This window comes from Micromonas pusilla, assembly GCF_000151265.4.
Source record: "Micromonas pusilla CCMP1545 genomic scaffold MICPUCscaffold_3, whole genome shotgun sequence".
Taxonomy (NCBI): Eukaryota; Viridiplantae; Chlorophyta; class Mamiellophyceae; order Mamiellales; family Mamiellaceae; genus Micromonas; species Micromonas pusilla.
Genome location: NW_003315884.1, coordinates 183,543 through 203,587, shown reverse-complemented (window position 1 = coordinate 203,587; position 20,045 = coordinate 183,543). Strand labels below are relative to the sequence as shown.

General features: G+C 70.5%; 6 protein-coding genes across 6 annotated transcripts; 3 read left to right on the top strand and 3 right to left on the bottom strand.

Moving 5' to 3' along the window:
* Window positions 1-1,112: 1,112 nt before the first annotated feature.
* Window positions 1,113-7,144, top strand: MICPUCDRAFT_38550 (uncharacterized protein; the record flags this gene model as incomplete). Its single annotated transcript, XM_003057081.1, has 6 exons — window positions 1,113-1,862; window positions 2,170-2,218; window positions 2,355-4,410; window positions 4,599-4,981; window positions 5,225-6,381; window positions 6,632-7,144. The coding sequence occupies 6 exons, from the start codon at window positions 1,113-1,115 to the stop codon at window positions 7,142-7,144; spliced, it is 4,908 nt and encodes a 1,635-aa protein (XP_003057127.1).
* Window positions 7,145-7,215: 71 nt separating this feature from the next.
* MICPUCDRAFT_55946 (uncharacterized protein) lies at window positions 7,216-7,812 on the bottom strand (the record flags this gene model as incomplete). The annotated part of the gene is made up of 1 exon (XM_003056623.1): window positions 7,216-7,812. One exon carries the CDS (start codon window positions 7,810-7,812, stop codon window positions 7,216-7,218), a length of 597 nt encoding a protein of 198 aa, XP_003056669.1.
* A 143-nt stretch (window positions 7,813-7,955) lies between these two features.
* On the top strand, window positions 7,956-8,852 carry MICPUCDRAFT_55945 (uncharacterized protein; the record flags this gene model as incomplete). Its single annotated transcript, XM_003057080.1, has 1 exon — window positions 7,956-8,852. The coding sequence occupies one exon, from the start codon at window positions 7,956-7,958 to the stop codon at window positions 8,850-8,852; it is 897 nt and encodes a 298-aa protein (XP_003057126.1).
* A 12-nt stretch (window positions 8,853-8,864) lies between these two features.
* MICPUCDRAFT_25464 (uncharacterized protein) lies at window positions 8,865-10,005 on the bottom strand. Its single transcript, XM_003056622.1, has one exon. It carries the CDS (start codon window positions 9,991-9,993, stop codon window positions 8,950-8,952), a length of 1,044 nt encoding a protein of 347 aa, XP_003056668.1. The 5' UTR covers window positions 9,994-10,005; the 3' UTR covers window positions 8,865-8,949.
* A 498-nt stretch (window positions 10,006-10,503) lies between these two features.
* Window positions 10,504-12,140, top strand: MICPUCDRAFT_55943 (uncharacterized protein). Its single transcript, XM_003057079.1, has one exon. The coding sequence runs from the start codon at window positions 10,543-10,545 to the stop codon at window positions 12,019-12,021; it is 1,479 nt and encodes a 492-aa protein (XP_003057125.1). The 5' UTR covers window positions 10,504-10,542; the 3' UTR covers window positions 12,022-12,140.
* Window positions 12,141-12,209: 69 nt separating this feature from the next.
* MICPUCDRAFT_38547 (uncharacterized protein) lies at window positions 12,210-19,940 on the bottom strand (the record flags this gene model as incomplete). Its single annotated transcript, XM_003056621.1, has 3 exons — window positions 12,210-16,178; window positions 16,324-19,536; window positions 19,647-19,940. 3 exons carry the CDS (start codon window positions 19,938-19,940, stop codon window positions 12,210-12,212), a joined length of 7,476 nt encoding a protein of 2,491 aa, XP_003056667.1.
* Window positions 19,941-20,045: the final 105 nt, after the last annotated feature.

The window sequence follows — 20,045 nt, the reverse complement described above, 5'->3', positions numbered from 1 at the left end:
GCGCCGCGTGCTCGCGCGGGTTGAACGGCGAGCGCGCGGACGACGACGCGGTCGAGACGGATACGTTCGTCGTCGTGGACGTCGCCGCGCGCGAACGGTCGCTCGGCGTCGGTTTCGGCGCGGAGCGCGTCGCCTGCGGCGGCGCGTTCCGCAGCCGCGTCGTCGTCGTCGTCGTCGTCGTCGTCGTCGTCGACGACGACGGAGCGTCGACGCGCTCGCCCGCGGGGCGGCCGCCGCCGCCCATGAGCGACCCCGCGACGTTCCCGCCGTCGTCGTTGAACTGGTGGACGCGAGGAGAACGAAGGGGGGCGACGCGAGTCAGCGACGGGACGGGACGGGACGGGACGGGACGGGACGGGACGGGACGGGACGGGATCGATCGCTCGCTCGCTCGCTCGCTCGAACGACGATCGTTCTGGGGACGGGTCAACAACGCGCGGGGACGGCGACGACGACGACGACGACGACGCGACCGAGACGCACCTCGTTCTCGATCTCCGCGCTCGAGTCCTCGCTCACGCTCGAGTCGTCCAGCGCGACCTCTTCGTCGTGGGGCTGGTTGTCCACGGCCTGGCGGAGAGGACGCGGGGACGCGGGGACGGAGGGGAGGGTCGGACGATCGAAGAGACGGCGAGCGGGCGGGAAGAACGATGGGTGGAGATTTTGAAAGGCGCGCGTCGCCGCGCGAAGAGACGCTCGCGAGATCGGCCGGCGCGACGACGACGCGAGAGACGCACCCTGCCGCCCCCGCGCGCTCGGTCCCCGGCGAGGGAGTCATCGGACTCGGTGTCGTACTCGCTCTCGCCCATCGGCGACCGCGCGTGGATCGCCGGGCGCGCGGTGTCTTTTACCAGCCAGGTGCCGAACCCGCGCGCGGGTGGGTGAAACGCGGTCGGACGAAGGCGTAGAAGGACGGCAGGTAGGGTGAAGGAGCTTCTCTCGGTCGAGTTGACCCAGGAGTTGACCCTTCAAGCCGATCGAATCTACACTACTAATCGCGAACAGGTATCGCGAACGCGCGCGAGCTGACGAGTGTTATTTTCCGTTGGACGGGTCAACGAAACGCTCAGTCGCGACGCCGCGGCCCGCGCGCATCGCACGCGCGACGCGCGATGTCGTTCGCCGCGCCGAAGCGGAAGAAGCCGCACGAGACCTGGCGCGGCGTCGGCGGCGGCGCGTCGTCGTCGTCGTCGTCGTCCGCCGCCGCCGCCGCCGCGCGCGCGGACGGCACGCGCGATGCGTCGTCGTCGTCGACGTACCGAACCCGCTCGACCGCGGGGTCGTCGTCCTCCCTGGGCAGCGTCTTCGCGGTGACGAACCGCGCGGGGATGCGCGTGACGCAGAAGGAGACGTGGAAGATGGAGGAGCTCGTGGAGTCGCTCGAGCCGGACGTCGTCCGCGCGAGGAGGAGAGACGCGGACGACGCGTCCAGCGAATGGGACTCGAGCTGGGGCGAGATGCCGACGGGCGACGGAGAGGGCGGGATCCCCGCGTGGAAGGGCGGCGCGAGGGCGACGACGGACGTGATTCCGTTCCACGACGATCCGATCCTGCGCGCGAACGTCAACGGCGCGAGCGAGTCGCGGAGACGCCCGGTGTGCGTCGCGCTGCGACCGAAGGGGCCGTCGGCGGCGAACTCTGTGGGCGTCGCCGGCGTCTGCGTCAAACTCCGCGCGTGGCTCGTCGCCAAGCGAAGAGTCCACGAGAAGCGACGACTGACGCTCATACGCATGCTCGGCGCGGGGATCACGCTCCCGGACCCGTCGGAGAACGACGAGCACAACGTCAAGATCCTCCCGCGCGACCAAGGCCCCGGGTACAGACCTCGTAAGGTTCCGCCGGGGCCGCACGACGGAAAGAAGGTGCGTTATGTACACTGTCCCCATACGACCGCGTTCGCATGGTGAACGCCGATCCTTAAGGACTTTTCCCGGCGCGTCTCTCCGCCCACACCTCGGTTTCAATCCCCGCCCTCGACGCCTTTCAACTCCACCTGACGCCTTTCAACTCCACCCCGACCGTAAGATCACCGTCAACGGGCTCCCGCTCGACGCCGACGGCCGCCCCGTCGGCGTGACGGCGACGTTCCCGGACCCGAAGTACGCGGCGATCGATGGGACCGGGAACCCGCTGCCACTCGAGGAGCGGCGTGCGTTCATCCCGCGGCAGCTGCCGATCACGAAGCGGACGTATCACCCGATGTGCGCGCCGCCGAGAGGTGCGTTCCGTTTTGTTTTCTTCCTTCGGCTTGGACGCCCGTCTGTCTCTCCGTCGTTCGTTACCCGCCACACGATATGCCACGTCATCGAATCTTTTGATCACGACCGACCGCGCGCGTCCGTCCCATCCCCCAGGGACGGTGGCGTCGGACGGCTCGTGGGACTTGCCGTCGGTCACGCCGAAGATCGACCTCGCGGCGGAGATGGCGGACCCGCCGCCGCGCCGCGCGCCGAGCGTGTTCATCGACAGAGAGCAGTTCGCGCGCGCGTGCGCGCATGCGGGGACGCCGTTCACGGACGAAGACGTCGCGGCGGTGTTTGAAAAATACGGCGTCGTGCCGTCCAATCCGGCGACGCGCGTCGCCGGCGACGACGAAGAGGCGGCGCGGAGGAAGCGCGAGAAGCAGATCGACATCGAGCGATTCGCGGATAAGGTGCTCGCCGCGCCGAGGCGGGAGCTCGGGCAGGCGCCGTCCGCGCCGATCGACGGCGGGCCCGCGGACGGGTTCGAGGGGAAGATCTCGTACCCGCCGTGTAACACCCCGGTGATGGCGCCGACCGGGTGGGAGAGCTACCACGCGCGGCGGTCCGCGGACGCGCCGAAGGAGTCGCTGAGGTTGGAGTGGACGTACGGCGCGTCCGTCGCGGGCGTCGGCGGGATGCTGCAGTTCGCGCCGAGGACGGGGACGGGGACGGGGACGGGGATGAGGAGGAGGACGCGCGGCGGCGGCGGCGGCGGCGACGACGACGACGCGCGCGAATCGACGTCGGCGTCGGCGTCGGGATCGAAATCGTCGTCGGCGGGCGCCGGGCACTGGGTCTACGCGTGCGGCGCCGTCGGCGTCGCGTACGACGTCGAGACGCAGACGCAGACGCACTTCCGCGGGCACGACGAGGGCATCGTCTGCCTCGCGACGCACCCGTCCGGGCGGTGGGCGGCGACCGGGCAGGCGGGGCGGATCCCGTGCGCGGTGATCTGGGAAGTGGAGTCCGGGAAGGAGATCGCGCGGCTGCGGCACGACGTCGGCGACGGCGCGGTGATCGCGCTCGCGTTCTCCCCCGGCGACGGAAGCGTCGGGGGAGGCCACGCGAGGATCGTCACGATCTGCGCGGACAACAAACACACGACGCGCGTGTGGGATTGGGGCGGCGACCCCGGGTGGCGACCGAGGCCGCGGCGGCTGTGCGCCGGCGTCGGGTTGAACGGCGCGCCGTGCCCGCCGAAGGTGCGCGGCGCCGCGTGGAGCCCCGCGCTCGATCGGTTCGTGACGTTCGGCGCGAAGCACGTCAAGCTGTGGACGCCGACGGAGGACGCGCCGATCGCCGCGGGGGGCGTCGTCGCGGCCGCGCCGCCGACGGGCTCGCGCGCGAACACGCCCGTGATGGGTCTCGTGACCGCCTCCGGATCCGGCGCGACCGCCGACGCTCGCGGCGCCGGAAGCGCGGCCGGAACTCCTACCGCGTTGCCCGCCGGAAACAAGCGCGGGGTGTACTCCGCGCGGCCGTGCGTCTTCGGCGCCGCCGCCGGGTTCGATAAGGGCGCGTCCGACGCGCTGTGCGGCGCGTTTCTTCCCGGCGGCGGCGGGCGCAAGTTTATCACCGGCCACCGGAACGGGTTTCTGTACCTGTGGAGCGACCGGACGTGCGAGCGGACGATCGACGCGCACGGCGCGAACCCGGTCAAGTCGATCGCGGTCGCGGTCGTCGCGGCCGACGGCGACGGCGACGGCGACGGCGACGACGACGAAGACGCCGTGGAGGTGATCTCCGCGGGCGGCGGCGGCGCGGTGCGCCGCTGGGAAGTCGTCCGCGGCGTCGTCCTCGACGACGCGGCGTCCACGCGCACCGCGCAGACGCCGACGGTGTACCCTCCCGGGGACGCCGCGGTCGCGGCGGCGATGAACGCGGCGCCGCCCGCCGTCGCGGCCGTCGCGGCGACCCCCGCCGGTGACGTCGCCGTCGTCACCGCCGTCGGCGACTTGTGGCTCATGCCGCGCGTCGGGTCGCCGCGGCCGATGACGCACGGGTGCGCGGGCCCCGCGCACGACGTGTGCTGGCACCCGCGGAGCGAGGGGATATTCGCCGTCGCGGGCGGGTCGGCGCGCGTGATGGTGCGAGACGCGAGGACGAGGGACGCGGTGGGCGCGGCGTGGGCGTTGGATCCAGTCCCGGGGAAGGCCACCGCGTGCGCGTTCAGGCGCGTTCTCCTCACACTGGTCCCCATACGACCCCGTCGGCGTGGTGAACGCCGATCCTTAAGGACTTTGCCCGGCGTGTCTCTCCGCCCATCCCTCGCTTTCAAATTTCGCCCTCGAAGCCTTTCAACTCCAACTGACGCCTTTCAACTTCACCCCGACGTTCGCTTGGAACGGCCCTCAGCCCCGCCGCGGAGGATCACGAGCCGCCGCCGCCGGAGAGCGACGACGACGACGACGACGACGCGGCGGACGGCGGTAAAAGAACGCCCCCTCGGAACGCCGACGCGGTATCGCCGTCGTCGATGACGTCGTCCGCGTCCGCGACGCCGCTGAGCCCCCGCGCGGCGAAGATTCGAGCCGAGCTGAACGCGCGCGCCGCCGCCAAGGCGGCTAACGCGCCGCCGAAACGCCTCGGCGTCCTCGCCATCGGCTGCGCCGACGGCAGCGTGCGCCTCGTGAAGCTCGTCTCCGCGACGCTCTCGTCTGTGGACGCGCCGCCGCCGGAAGGGTTCGAGGACGAGTGGGTCGGCTCCACCGCGGCGGCGTTCCCCGCGTGCAAGGCGCGTTTAGGATCTCACACCGGTCCCCATACGACCGCGTTCGCGCGGTGAACGCCGTTCCTTAAGGACGGACTTTTCTCCCCGGCCGGCGTTTCTCTCCGCCCAGGGTCCATCGCTTTCAATCCCGACACACCTCGACGCCCGCCTTTCAACTCCATCTGACGCCTTTCAACTCCACCCCGACGTCGCTTCGTATGAACCCTCGACGCTAAGACCCCGGTGACGACGCTCGCGTTTTCACCCGGAGGGCGGTTCCTCGCCGTCGGGTCGCACGACGACAAGACTCTCGTCGTGCTCGAAGTGCAGCGCGCGGTCGAGGAGGACGTCCACGACAACGTCACCGTGTCGTACAACCTGACGCGCGCGGCTCGGTGCGTCGGACACGCCGCGGGGATCACGTCCATCGACTGGTCGACGGATTCGAAGATCATTCGTTCGACGAGCCGCGCGGGTGAGATTCTGCATCACGACGGCGTCGGCGGGCGGCTCGCGGTCGGCGACTTCCGCGACGCGTCGTACGCGGAGTGGACCTCGCCGCTCGGGTTCGAGGTGATGGGCATATGGCAGGGCGGCGCGCTCAGCGGCGACGACGTCAACGCCGTCACGGTCGCGGCGACGCGCGGCGTGTGCGCGACGGGCGACGACTTCGCGCGCGTCCGGCTGTTCAACTACCCGTGCGTCGTTCCGAACGCGCCCGCGAGGGAGGAGATGGAGACGCACGCGTCGCACGTCTCCCGCGCGCGGTTCTCCCCGGACGCGCACGGGAACGCGCGGCTGGTGTCGCTGGGCGGCGCGGACCGCGGCGCGGCGCAGTGGGCGCTGATGGGCGAGGACGGGAAGCCGGTGCCGCCGCTCGAGACGCCCGCGGAGGAGGCGGCGCGCGCGAAGGCGGCGGCGGAGAGGCAGCGGAGACGCCGCGCGTCGTCTCAGTCGTACGCGGTGGACGGTATGATGTTTGCAGGCTCCTCGGGGTCGGAAGACGACGTCGACGACGACGAAGACGGCGACGACGAAGACGACGACGACGACGACGACGGCGATTTCGCGTTCGCGCGCGCCGGCGGCGGCGACGGCGGCGGCGCGCGGGCGTCGCCGTCGCCGTCGCGATCGCGATCGCGACCGAGCGGTGGCGTCGTCGGCGGCGGAGAGGACGCCGACGGAGCGCCGCGAACCGCCGCCGCGGCGATAGATGACGTGAACGCGCGCATGAAGGCGCTCATGCGCGCGGCGGCGCCGCCGAGACGGACGCTCAGAAAACCCAACCCGCCGTCTCGACTCCTCGACGCGTCGTCGTCGACCCCGCCGCCTCCCAGGGCCAAGGCGAAGACCGCCGCGCCGGTCGCGTTCGGGGGGCGGACGACCCCGGCGCCGGCGCTCAAGCCCGCGCGCGCGAGGGGCACCGCGGTCGCGGCGCCGAGGACGCCGTCGGTGTTGCTCCGCCCGAGCGCGTCTCAGGCGCGTTCTATCATATACACCGGTCCCCGTACGACCGCGTCGGCGCGGTGAACGCCGTTCCTTAAGGACTTTTTCCCCCGGCGTTTCTCTCCGCCCATACCACGCTTTCAATCCCGACACGCCTTTCAACTCCATCTGACGCACCCCTGAACTCCTCCCCGAATTCGCTTCGTGTGGACCCTCGACCCTCGACTCTCAGACGAGAGCCGCGGCGGCGGAGCGCAAAGCCGAGGCGAAGGCGGCGCGCATCGCCGCGAAAGCCGTCGCGCTCGCGGCTGACGTGGACGTCTTCTTGAAGAGCAACCCGGACGCGAGGAACGCCGCGGTCGTGGACGATTTACTGGACGAGCTTCTGGACGCGGACTTGGAGAAGGAGGACGAGGCGCCGGTCGAGGAGGAGAAGGAGGAGGAGGCGGAGGTCGAGGAGGAGGAGGAGGAAGAAACGGCGGACGTCGAGGCGTTTCGCGTAGGGTATTCTCGACCCTCGCGCGGTCGCGCGATCGCGACGGCGGCGGACGACGACGACGACCTCGAGGACCTCGAGCCGCGGAAGCCGCTGGAGCTGGAGCCCGCCGCCGCCGCCGCCGCCGCCGCCGCCGACGACGACGACGCAGCCGAGTCTGAGTCCGCCGCGGTGGTCGGCGACCTCGTCTCTGCCGCGATCGCGGCCGTCGTCTCCGGCGACGACGAGGCGACGACGCGGCGGAGATAGACGTGCTGCTACAGATCGCTTCGTTTGTATCAAACGAACGAACGAGTGCTAGGACGCTAAGTTAACAGTCGTTACCCGTCGACGGCGGCTGCCGCGGTCTTCTTTTTCTTTTTCTTCTTCTTCTTCTTGCCGACCCGCCCCGCGAGACAGCTCGCGTCCGTCGTCGGGTCCCACGCCTGGACTTTCCGCCGTTTCTTCGAGGCGGCGCCGGCGCCCGCGGCGGCGGCTCTTCCACCGGCGTCCTCGTCCTCCTCGTCCTCGTCCTCCTCCTCGCTCGCGTCGCCGTCGCCGTCGTCGCGACTTCCCCATCGTCCGCCGCCTCGCGCGCTCGCGTCCTCCTCTCGCTTCCGCTGCCGCGTCGCCCCGAGGCTCCGCCCGAGCTTCTTCTCCACGCCGCCCATGAGCCGCGTCGCCTTCGAGTGCGGCAGGAACTTCGCGCCGAGGCCGAGCCGCTCCGGGCGCGACGCGCGCTCGACGTCCACGTCCTCGACGCCGTACCAATCGTCGAAGCGCATGTCCTCGCCCGCGCGCCCGAGCCATCCTTTGACGGTCTCGAACGCGACGCCGTTGGCGTACACGTCGACGTCCTCCGCGCGGCGCGCGGGTTCGTCCGCCGCCGCGGACGCGGACGCGGACGCGGTCGCGCCGGCGCCGGGATCCCTCGACATGATCGCGAGAGGCGGCGGCGGCGGCGGCCGACGAGTGACGCGACGAGAACGGCGCGTAGCGTAGAAAGCGTAAGCGGACCAGACGAAGTTCAGTCATCAGACGCGACGCGACCCGCGCGCCGCGCACACCGCCCCGCGCGGCGATGGTCGTCGCCGCGCGCGCCGCGGCGACGGCGACGCGCGCGCCCTGCCTCGCGCGGCCGCGCGCGCTCTCGAGCCGCCCGTGGACGCGCGCGCCGGCGCCGCCGCGCGCGACGCCTCGCGATCGCGCGGTCGCCGTCGTCGCGGGGTCGTTCGCGTCGTCCGCGGACGCGCGCCGCGCGCGCCGGCGCGAGCCCCCCGGGCTCGCGTTCACGACGCGCGCGTCCGACGTCGACGCGCGCGAGCTCGCGTCGCTCCTCGGCGGCGGCGGCGGCGACGACGACGACGACGCGCTCGCGGCGAAGCTGCGCGCGATGCTCGACGCGAGCGAGGCGGTCGTCGTCGCCGCGTTCGCGTCGTCGTCGTCGTCGTCGTCGTCCTCCTCCTCCTCCTCCTCCTCCTCGCCGTCGCCGATGGAGCGGATGCGGTACTTGAATCCGTTCGCGTCGCGCTTCGGCGGCGACGTCCGCGGGAAGGCGCTCGTCGGGTTCGCGCACGCGGCCACCGACGGCGCGATGGTCGCGACCGTGGACGTCGTCGTCGTGCGCGAGGACGCCAGAGGCGCGGGCGTCGGCGAGAAGCTCGTGCGGCGGCTCGGGGAAGAGCTGTGCGCGAGGGACATCTACGACGTCGGCGTGCGCGCGCCGAGGGAGCGGCGCGCGTTCTTCGCGCGCTGCGGGTTCGGCCCGGACGCGGAGGGCGCGACGCTGATGGCGTTGCCGCCGGGCGGCGGCGGCGGCGGCGGCGGCGGCGCGACGGGCGCGAAGGGGGGCGACCGCGCGCGCGAGCTCGCGAAGACGTTCACCCCGGAGCGGACGCTGAAGAACGACGGCGCGGGTTTGCGGGAGATGATGCTGAAGGAGATGCGCGACGCGGACGGGACGGCGCGCGCGGGGTGACGACGAGCCGACGACGTGCGTAAATGAATCTATTCGAGAGACGATGACGACGACGTCCGCGGCGACCGCGCGTCGTCTTCGCCGCGGTCGCGGTCGCTCACGCCGCGACGGTCGCCGCGAGCGCCTCCTTCAAGCTCCCGTCGCTCGCCATCTCGAGCACGATGTCGCACCCGCCCACGAGCTCGCCGTTCGCGTACAGCTGCGGGTACGTCGGCCAGTTACTGTACTCTTTCAGCCCCTGCCTGACGTCCTCATCCGAGAGGATGTCGAACGTCCCGAACGGCACCCCCGTCGCGCCCACCGCGTCGACGACCTTCCGAGAGAACCCGCACCGGGGCTCGTCGCGGGTGCCCTTCATGAAGAGCATCACGGGCTCGGACTTGACGAGCGCGGCGAGGCGCGCGTTGAGGTCGCCGCCGCCCGCGTCCGCGTCCGCGTCCGCCGCCGCCGCCGCCGCGTCCGCGAGCGCCTCCTTCAAGCTCCCGTCGCTCGCCATCTCCAAGACGATGTCGCACCCGCCCACGAGCTCGCCGTTCGCGTACAGCTGCGGGTACGTCGGCCAGTTACTGTACTCCTTCAACCCCTGCCTGACGTCCTCGTCTGAGAGAATGTCGAACGTCGAAAACGCGATCCCCGTCGCGCCCACCGCGTCGACGACCTTGCGCGAGAACCCGCACCTGGGCTCGTCGAGGGTGCCCTTCATGAAGAGCACCACGGGCGTCTGCGTCGTGAGGCGCTTGAGTCGCGCGTCGAGGGGCTCCGCCGCCGCGGGCGCCGCCGCGGCTGCGGGCGCGGACGCGGCCGCCGCCGCGGCCCCTCCGACGCCGAAGTGCTGCCGCACTCTCCCCGCGAGCGCGCGCGCGTCCGCGCCCTCCAGCGCGTCGATCTTCTCCGCGCCGCGGTGGAACGTGAAGAACGGGACCGCGCTGACGTCGTATCGCTCCGCGAGGTCGTCGCACGCCTCGGCCTCGACGCGCGCGAACGTCACCGCGGGGCGCGCGGCGGCGAGCTCTCGCATGAGCGCGTCCATCGCGCCGCACGGTTCGCACCACGACGCCCAGAAGTGCGTCACGACGAGGGCGTTCGGACGCGCGAGGAGCGCGTCGTGCTCCGCCGCGGAGCGCGCGTCGACGAGCGACATCGACGATGAGCGGTCGCGGTCGCGTCGAGGGGAGGCGCGCGAGCGGACGGGCGCGCGCGAGATCTGACGTTCGAGGGGAGATCGCTGCGCTGACGACCACCAAGCGCTTTTCGCGACGATTCCGACGAGGCGGACTTCCGAGGATTTACCCTAGTCTGTAAACCCTGAAATTGCGAAACCGTTCGACCAATGGGAACGCACTGCGCTCGCGTCTGATTGGTCGACGCGAACGAACACCGAGGCGCGCTACCGGAGCTAATGTCCATGTTTTTGTGTTTTGGTTTTTTCGTGCCGAAATCGCATGCGTAAACAGTCACACGGAGGATCGACGAAAAGGCAACACGTGATCGTAGGGCGCACGCCCGAATTCGAGGCGTGCGCTTTCGAGTTTCGGCGTGCACTTTTCCACGCGCCGACGCGTGCGAAAACCTCCTAACTAATTGCGCATACGATCACGAAATCGTTCCGACGTTTGGCGGCGGCCTCGATTCAATCGCGCGCACAATCGCACGCGCTCTCGCACGCACGCACGGACGCGCCCCGGCAAATATGCTTCGCCAGCCCGCGCTTCTCGCGCTCCTTCTCGCGGGCTTCGTCGGCCGCGCGAATGCGCTCAACTACATGGCGGGCTACCAGCCCCTCACGGACGTGAGCGAACGCCAGAACATGGACATCGACCTCGAGGCGATGGACACGGACAGCCAGTACTTGCTCGGAGGCGAGTGCGGCGGTAACTGCAAGCTCAACGCTTGCACCGGCGTGACCTCGTCCTGGTCCACGGGCGAAGGCTGCAACTATGATGGATCCACGGTGGCCTGGAACCTGGTGGCTGGTGGCGCGGCGTACAACGGGTCCCCGGATAACACGAACACTGCGTACACGATCTGGTCTAACGGATACGGGTCCACCGCCAGCGACGGTGTCAGCAAGCGCACGTTCTTCGGCCTCGCCTCGGCGCTCGACAACAACAAGGGTGCCAGTGACTCCGTCAGCATGGCAAACAACAAGTTCATCAAGCTCATGAAGGCGTACTGGGAAGGCACGATCGGCCTGACCGCGAACGCGTGGATGACCGACATGGTCGAGCACGCGTTCACGGGCGAAGCCGTCGGCGCCCTCAACTTCGGCACCGTCGGCCGCGACTTCCGCAGGCAAGCGATCACTAAAGGCAGCCTGTACCTCAACGTCTTCCCTTACATAATCTGGGAGCTTCAGGACGCCGTTAACGACTGCAAAACCGGCTCGTGGACGGGCCAAGCGTGGGATGAAGGGCTCGCGTTCTACGCCGGTAACATTGGCGGAGGCGCCGCGCCGTCGGACACCGGTTCCATGCAGTACGCTCTCGCGGACAAACGCTGCCAGAACTTCAACACGTGCGCGGACGGCTTCACCGGCCAATCCAAGGTCAACCAGGAGATCATCGCGCTCTTCGCGGATGGCAAGAACAACTACTTCTCGGCGTCCTCGAACACGGACCAGTGCAACATGATCGAGCACCTCGGCGACAGAATCATCGGCCAGATGCTCATCCCGCTCGTGCAGGGCACGGTCCGCTACCTGTACAAGACGTCCGAGTCGCAATCCTCCAAGGAAGCGGGCGAGCTCTGGGCGTTTGCGACGGCCATTCTTCCGTTCGTGCACGCCGTCGACCCCGACGCGGCGGCGAGGCTCTACAACCGCGCGTGGAAGCACGACTTCTCGGAGCCGTGGACGGACATCCGCGGCGCGATCGAGGGCACGTACGGCGGCTTGGGCGCCGGCGACGCCGTCGGCCAGGTGTCGTGCGAGGCCGTCGGTGACTTGTACGATGAGACCAAGACGCTCATCTCCGCGGGCGGGTGCTACGGCGAGGATGAGCTCGAGGACTGGGAGATCGCGCTCATCGTCCTCGGCACCATCGCGCTCGTGAGCTTCCTCGGCTGCGGCGCGTACGCCATCTGGTCGCACGTGAAGAAGCAGCGCGTCCAGAAGAAGTACGACCAGCTTCTCATCTCGAAGACTGGCGCGATGATGCCCGTCACCGTGTAACGCGGAGGCGACGGACGTCGGGGAGGGGGGGGAGTCTCGCACTCGTTCATTCGATCTTGTACATACGGTGAAACGAACGTGATACGTTTTAATAATAACAACAACTTTTCATGAATAACCTTACGATAAACCCTCCTCGCCTTATGTACTGCACTACGTGATCCCCATCCCGTCCCCCGTCCTCCCCGCTATCGTTCCCCGCTCGCGCGTCGCGCCGGGGTGAACGAAACCCCCAGCCTCTCCGCGTAGTCCGCGAGCGTGGCTTCGTACCGATCGAGCGTCCTGCTCTGCTCGTGGTACGCGCGCTTCATCTCCATCACCTCGTCGAAGAACGCGGGGTCCAGCGCGTCGAGCTCCACCTTGAGGTCCGCGTTCTCCGCGCGAAGCGCGGCGATCTCCGCCGCCGCGTCGCCGCCGCCGCCGCCGCCGCCGCGCACGGCGGCGTCCATCGCTTCCAGCGCGTCCTGCCTCGCCGCCGCCGCGTCCCTCTGCGCGACGACGAGAAGATCTCGTGTCTCCGCGAGACGAAGCGCGGTCGACGCCGCGTCCTCGCGCGCGGCGGCGAGCATCTCCGCGTCCGCGCCGCTCTGCAGCCGCGCGCGGAACTGCTCGTTTTGCGCCTGCAGCCGCCGCGCGCGTTGCGTCGTCTCCTTGTGCGTCTTCTCGAGCTGCCTCAGCCCCACCATCTCCTGCTCCAAGTCTCGCACCTTCGCGCGGAGCTCCTTCGCCGCGCGCGCGTGCTCGATCCCGCGCTCTTTCGCGGCAGCCTGCCCGCGCACGGCGGCGATCTCCGACTGCTGCTTCTCGACGACTTTTTTCAAAGCCTCCACGACGTCCTCGAGCTCGCGCGCGCGTCGCGTCGCCGCGGCGACGCCGGACGCGCCGTCGCCGCCGTCGCGCTCGCGCTCGCCGCGGAAGAGCCTGTCGAGACGCCGCTGCAGACGCTCCGCGCGCGCGTGCGACTGCTCCGCCTCGAAGCGCAGACCGAGCGCGGCGTCGTCCTTCGCGAGGAGCTCGCCCTCGAGCGTCCGGACTCTCTGCTCGGCGGCGGCGCGCGCCGTGGCGTCGAGCTCGTCCCCGGTGACGCCGCGCCCCGTCGTCGTCGTCGTCGCCGCGGCGGCGGGCGCGGGGGTATCCGCGAGGCGGCGCTTCAGCTTGGCGATCTCCGCGGCTTGGTCGACCTCGACGACGCGCTGCAGCGACGCGATCTCGCGGTGCAACGCCTCGTTTTCATCCGCGAGCTCCTTCGCGGCGGCGGCGTCGGGGCCGCCGCCGGCGCCTCTCTTGACGTCCTCCGCGAGCTTCGCCGCGCGCGATTGCAGCGCGGTCTTCTCTTTCGCGAGCTCGTTGAGTAAATCCAGGCGTTTGTTCGCGAGTTTGTCCGCTTCCTCCGCCTCGCGCGTCCGCGTCGCGAGCTTCTTCGCGAGCGACTCGGCCTTTTTTCGAAGCTTCACCCCCTCCTCCCAGCGCGCCAGCGTCTCCTCGCGCCGCCGCGTCTCCTCCGCGGACTCCTTCGCGCCGCCGCTCGGCGGCTCGTTCTCCCCGCGCGTCGCCGCGGAGACCGAGACCGAGGACCGTTCCGCGGGCCGCCCGCTCCTGATCGCGACGGACTCCTCGCGCTCCGCGCGCAGCAGCTTGTTGAGCTTTTCGTTTTGCGTCTTGAGCACCGCGACGCGCTTCTCGAGCTCCTCCGCGCGCTCGCGCTCCGCCGCCGCGTTCGCCGCCGCGTCCGCGGTCTGCCGCGACAGCCGCTCGATGACCTCGCCGTCGACGCCGTCGTCGTCGCGACGGTCGGCGGCGCGGTCGGCGACCGCGACCGCGGCAGCGCGCGACGACGACTGCGCCCTCGTGCGCTCCGCCGCGGAGCGCGCGACGGCAGCCTCGCGCGCCGCCTTCGCGGCCGTCTCGCGCGCCGCGCGAGCCTCCGCGGCCAACCGCGCGCGCTCTTCGGCCCACAGCGCTTCGCGCTCCTTCGCGGTCGCGAGCTCCTCGCGCGCGCGCTTGAGCTGCGCCGCGAGCGTCGACGCGCGCTTGTCCGCGCCTTCGGCTTTGAACTGATCAACCTCCGTCATCCGCTGATCCGCGCGCGCGATCGACCCGTCCGCCTGCTTCTGCATCGCCTCCACGAGCTTCTTCTCGAGCTCGCGGATCGCCTCCTTGAGCTGCGCGAGCCTCTTGTCCTTCTGCGCGAGCTGCGTCTTGAGACGCGCGACGAGCGTCTCGAGGACGCGTGACGGCCCGCGCGCGCGCTCGCGGTCAATCTCCGCGACGACTCTGTCCATCTCGCCCTCCTTCTGCTGCGCGCGCGCCAGCAAGCGCGCCTCGGACACCTCGTGCCTCGCGCGCTGCTGCTCGAACCGCTGCGTGAGCACCTCGATCGCTTGCTCGCGCTCGGACAGGAGCGCGAGGAGCTGCTCGTGGGACTTGTCCGCGAACTTGCCGCGCCCGCCGCCGGCGCCGGATTTGGAAGGCGTCCTCCCGCCGCCGCCGCCGCCGCCGCCGCCGCCGCCGAGGACGCCGCCGTACTCGAGCTGCTCCTTCATCGCGTCGATCTTGTGCTGGTCCTGCTTGAACAGCAGGTCGTTCAGCTTCTCGATCGTCCGCCGGTCCTCGTCCTGCTTCGAGAGCGCGTCCGCGCGGAGGTCCGACATCGCCGCCTGCGCGCGCGTCAACGCGGCGTTTTTCTCCCCGACGAGCTCTTGCAGCCGCGCGATGGTCGCCTGCGCCACCGCGGTGACCTGCGCGACCGCGGAGTCGTCGCCGGTAGCGCCGGTCCCGTGCTCTCCGTCCGCGCCGGTCCCAGCCGCGATCGTCGCGTCGAGGCGCCGCTGCACCGCGTCGCGCTCGTTCTCCGCGTTCTGAACCGCGGCGGCGGCGGCGCGCGCTTCCTCCGTCGCCCTCGCGCACTTCGCCTCCGCCTCCGTCGCGCGGAGTTTCAGCGCGCGAATCGCCTCGATCTGTCGCAGGACCATGCGCTGGGTCTCCATGGACGTCGCGCCCGGTTGGAGGCCGACCGCGGCGGCGGCGCCGACGGCGGCGAGCGCCTCCGCGTTCGCGCGGCGACGCGGCAGCGGCGCGGCGAGCACCGCGTCGGCGTCGTCGGCGTCGGCGGCGCCCGTCGCCGTCGCGCTCGCGTTCGCGCCGTCCTTCTTCGCGTCGCCGACGCCGACGTTCCGCGCGGTGAGAATCTCGCGCTGGAGCTCTCGAACCTTCCTCGAGAATTCCTCCGCGCGGTCCGCGTCCGCTCTCTTGTCGATGAGCGCGCGCTCTTCCATCTGACGCGTCTCCAGCTCGCGTTCCCGCTCCCTCGTCTCGAGGTATTCCGCGCGATCGTTCGCCTGCTTCGCCGCGCGCTCCGCCCTCGCCGCGGCGAGCTTCGCGCGCATGAGCTCGTCGGACAGCTTGCGAATTTCGCGCATCGCCGCGTCGGGAGACCCGCCGTCGTGTTCTCTCGCGACGCGATCGATATTCTTGAGCGACGCGAGCTCGAGCTCGGCGGCGCGCGCGCGCTCGGCGGCGCCGCGAAGCGTCTCTTGCGCGCGTCGCAGCAACTCCTCGCGTCGCTCCGCACCCTTGCGGAGGTCCAAAATCGCGCGCTCCCACTTCTCCGCCTCGGACAAGTCGACCCTCCCCGCGACCGCGGTCTCGAGCCTCGCGAGCGCAGCCTCCTGCGCTTGCATGAGCCCTCTCGAGTCCTCGCGTAAGCCGTAGAGGCGATTCTCCTGCACTTGCGCGCGGCGGTGTAAACGCAGGCAGTCGCCGTGGAGCCGATCCGCCTCCGCCTCAGCCACCTGCACCTGGTGCTTGAGCTGCGCGTTCCCGCCCTTGAGCCGGACGACGTCCTCGTTCGCGCGCGCGAGCGCGGCGGCGGCGTCGGACCGCCGCTCCATGTCTCGCACCGCGGAGCGAAGCTGCAGAAGCTCCGCGTCTCGCGCGGCGTGCGCGGCGTTTTTCCGTCCCAGCTCCGTCTCAGCGCGCGCGGCGCGATCCTCCGCGCGCACAACCTCCGCGCGCAGACGCGCCGCCTCGTCCTCCGCGGCGGCGACCGCTTCCATCTCCGCGCGGTGCTTGTCCTCGCTCACGGCGACGGCGAGCTGCGACAGGTGTTTTCGCTCCGCCTCTTGCGCCTCGTGCACGCGCGCCTTGGCCTCCGCGAGCTGAGGGTCGAGGGTCCATACGAGCGAACGTCGGGGTGGAGTTGAAAGGCGTCAGGTGGAGTTGAAAGGCGTCGAAGGCGGGGATCGAAAGCGAGGGGTGGGCGCAGAGAGACGCGGGCAAAAGTCCTTAAGGATCGGCGTTCACCACGCCAACGCGGTCGTATGGGGACCAGTGTTGTATAGAACGCGCCTGGTGCTCGAGCCCGAGGACGGCGCTCTCGAGGTCCGCCTTGGACTCCGTCAGCCGCTCCGACTCGCGCTTCGCGAGGTCCGCGAGGCGCTTCGACGCCTCGAGCTCCGCGCGCGTCTCCGCCACCTCGCGTCGGAGCTCCACCGCGGACGCGGCGAGGCCTTCGCGCCCCGCGCGGTCCGCGGCGTCGTCGAGCGCGGCGGAGAGCTCGCGGACGCGATTCTGCGCAGCCGCGTTGGCCGCGCTCGCGGCGTCCGCCTGCGCGCGCGCGGTCACCGCGTCCTCCTGCGCCGCCTTGAGCTGCGCGGAGGACACGGCGCTCTTGACGCGCGTCTCGAGGAGCTCCTTGAAGCGCACCTGCAGCGCGCGGTTCGCGTCGACGACAGCCGCGTGCTCGGGCCGCGGGACGCACAGGTCGAGCTCGCGTTGGCACCGCGCGGCGCGCAGCTCCGCCTCCGCGGCGCGGCGCTCGTGGAACGCGAGGCGCTCTTGGCACGCTCTCGACATCTCTTGGACGTCGATCTCGAGCTCCTCCTTCTCCGCGCGGAAAGAGGCCTCCGCCGAGGTGGCCGCCTCGACCGCTCTCGAGAGGCGCACCTCGCGGACTTGCAGCACGGCGAGGCGAGAGTGCGCGGCGGAGAGCGCCTCCTTCAGACCGCTCTCCGCGCCGGGCTTCAGGCGCTCGCACAGCGCGGTCGCGTCCTTGGCCTCGATGCGGTTCGCCTCCGCCTCCGTCTCGGCGCGCTTGGCGCGCTCGAGCAGCGTCTTGCGCTCTTCGCTCCACGCGTTTCTCGCGCGCACGTGCTCGCGGTACAACGCCGTGCGAACAGCCTGGAGCTCCGCGATGCCCGTCTTGTACTTGGCCGTCTCGTGCGCGAGCTCGTCGAGCTCGCGCTCCTTCGTCTGGAGCTCGGCGACGACGCCCGCGAGCGCGCGGTCGGCGGCGACGCACTCCTCGCGCATCTTTTGCACGTCCGTCGACGCGCCGTAGTCCGCGCCGCCGACGCCGGCGACGACGCCGGAGGCGCCGACGCCCATCGTGGCGGGCGCGGCGTCGATCATGCTCTGCAGCGACCGGGCTCGCGCGTGCAGCGCGTTCCTCTCGCCGCGCAGGCGGTCGATCGTCTCGAGCGCTTCCGCGTACGCGGACGCGTCGACGGCGGCGCCCGGCGCGGCGGCGGCGGCGGCGGCGGCGGCGGTCGCCGCGCCTCTCGGCGGCGAATCCGGCGCGCGCGCCGCCGCCGCGGGCGACGCCGCGACGGACGCGACTCCTCCTCCGCCGCCCGATCCGACGAGCGCGCCCTGCACGCTGCTGCGCATCATCGCGACGTTGTATCCGTCCTCGAGTCGAACAATCTCCGCGCGCGCGCGCGCGAGCTGCGACTGCAGCTCCGCGACTTGTGAGTGGTCGCCGCCGCCGTACGACCCGGCGGCGATGAGCGGCATCGAGATGCCGCCCGCGCCCGTCTCGCCTCTCTGCAGGCGGTCCAGCGCCTCCGCGAGGCGCTGCTGCAGCGTCTTGTTCGCGTCCTCGAGCTCGCGAATCGCGCGCGCGCCGATGCCCTGCGACGCCCGGAAGCCCGGATGACTCCCCGCGTCGTCGGCGTCGTTGAAGAGCGCGTCGTCGCCGTATCGCAACGCGTCTGCGTACTCTTCGAGCATCCCGAGCTGCCGCGCGGAGAGGCCGAGACGCGCGGCGTGCTCGCCCTGCCACTTCGCTCGGTACCGAAGCTCGTTCCGCAGGCGCCGGCGGTCTTCCTCGAGGTCCGCGACCTCGCGTTCGAGCTGCGCGTTGAGCGCGCGCATCTGCGCCGACTCAACCTGGGACTTGAGCTTGAACCCGCCGAGGTCCAACGTCGCGTCCTCGGGGATGCCAGCCTTCTGGCGCAAGTACCGCGTCTCTTCGATGAGGTCCTCCACCTTCCGTCCGAGCTGATTCGACAGCGCGACGGCGTCCTCCACCTGCGCGTCCGCCGCGCGCACGCGAAGCCGCGTCTGTTTCAAGTCTCGCATCGCGTCCGATAAGCCGTACACCCCAGCCTCGTACTTCTTGCACCGCTCGTTCGCCTCCGCGAGGTCCTCCTGCGCGTGCGTCAGCTCCTTGTCGATGCTTCGGAACCGCTTCGTCTCGATGTCCAGCGCTTCGTCCTGCGCGGCGAGCTTATCGTGCAGCGCGTCGTGCTGGCGTCGTTGCCGCTTCAACGCGATGTCGATCTCGCGTCCGACGTCGTGTTCCAGCTGGTCGTACGCCTCGAGGAGCAACACGCGCAGATCGCGCAGCTCCGCGACCTCAGCCTCGAGGTCTTCCACGTACCGCGGGTCGTCCGGGTTCGCGGGGCGTCGAGGGTCGCGCGTGATCTGCATCCGGCGTCGCGGCGAGACGAGATCGGATCGGCCGGAGCCGGCGTCGAACCCGCGCGCGCCGTCGACGCCCTCGCCGTGCCTCGCGCGCTTCGCGTCGATCATCAGATCCTCCTTCTCGCGCTCGAACCGCTCGTACTCCTCCTTGAACTTGATCTCCAGATCCTGCAGCAGGTGCGTGCGCTCTTCGAGGTCCATCTTGGTCGTCTCGAGCTGCGCGGCGAGCTTATCGCGTTCGCGTCGCAAGCCGTCGGCGGCGGCTTCGACGTCCGCCTCTCGCCCTCGCCACGCCTGCGCGGCGTCGTCGAGCTTCACGATCGTCTCGCTCATCTCCACGCACTCAGCCATGAGGTCCTCGATCCGCATGTTCATCCTATCGTTCTCGTCCGCGAGGAGCTTGTTCTCCTTCTGGTACCGCGCGACGTCTTGGTTCCTCTGTTGGAGGCGCGAGCCCGCGAGGCTGTCGTCCTTCGCGGCGCGAACGTTTTTCTGTCTCTCCGCGGCGATCTGCTCCACGAGCTCCTTCACGTCGTCCTCCGCGTGCTTCGCCTTTTGGAGCGCCACCTCCGTCTTGGACTTCTCGTCTCGCACGTCGCGCTTCGCGCGGTCGAGCTGCTCTTGCGTCACCGCGAGCTCGTCGCGTTGTTCCGCGAGGCGTCGCTCCGCTTGCTCGGCGCGAATCTTCAGCTCCTCGTTCTCCGCCTCGAGACGCGGGTCGGAGCGGCCGCCGCGCTGCTCCATCACCTCCATCTGCTCGTCCATCATGTCGAGCTCCTCGTCCTTCTTCGCGACCGCGGCTTGGAGGTCCTGTTGGAGGAGGGAGGGGGAGGTGGGGGGGGTGGGGGGAGATGAGAATATTGCTCGATCGATCCGAGAGGGATGGATCTTGAACCGAGCGAGGAAAGAATGCGAAAAACTGGGAGCGTCCGACGCGCCTCCGCGCGCATCGCCTGGTACTCGCTCGAGAGCTGCAGGATGCTCGCGAGCTTGGCGAGGTTCACCGCCGCGTTCGCGGCCTCGACGCCCGTCTGCGGCTCGATCTTCGCTTCCTCCAGGCGTCGCGCCAAGTTATCCAGCGCGTTTAAATCCCTGGGCGAGACGTCCGTGCCGTTGGTGAACGGCGTCGCGTCGAAGTCGAGGACGGAGTCCCACGACACCCTCGCGGTCTTCGCCACGAACGTGTACGGCGGCGCGTCCACCGTCGACGCCATGACGTCCGAGGGGGGTCACTTCCACGGAGAACAGGCGGCGACGGCGCGCGCGATCCCGCGTCGCGCGACAACGACCGGGGTTGCTTTTTCTCTCTCTCTCGGCGA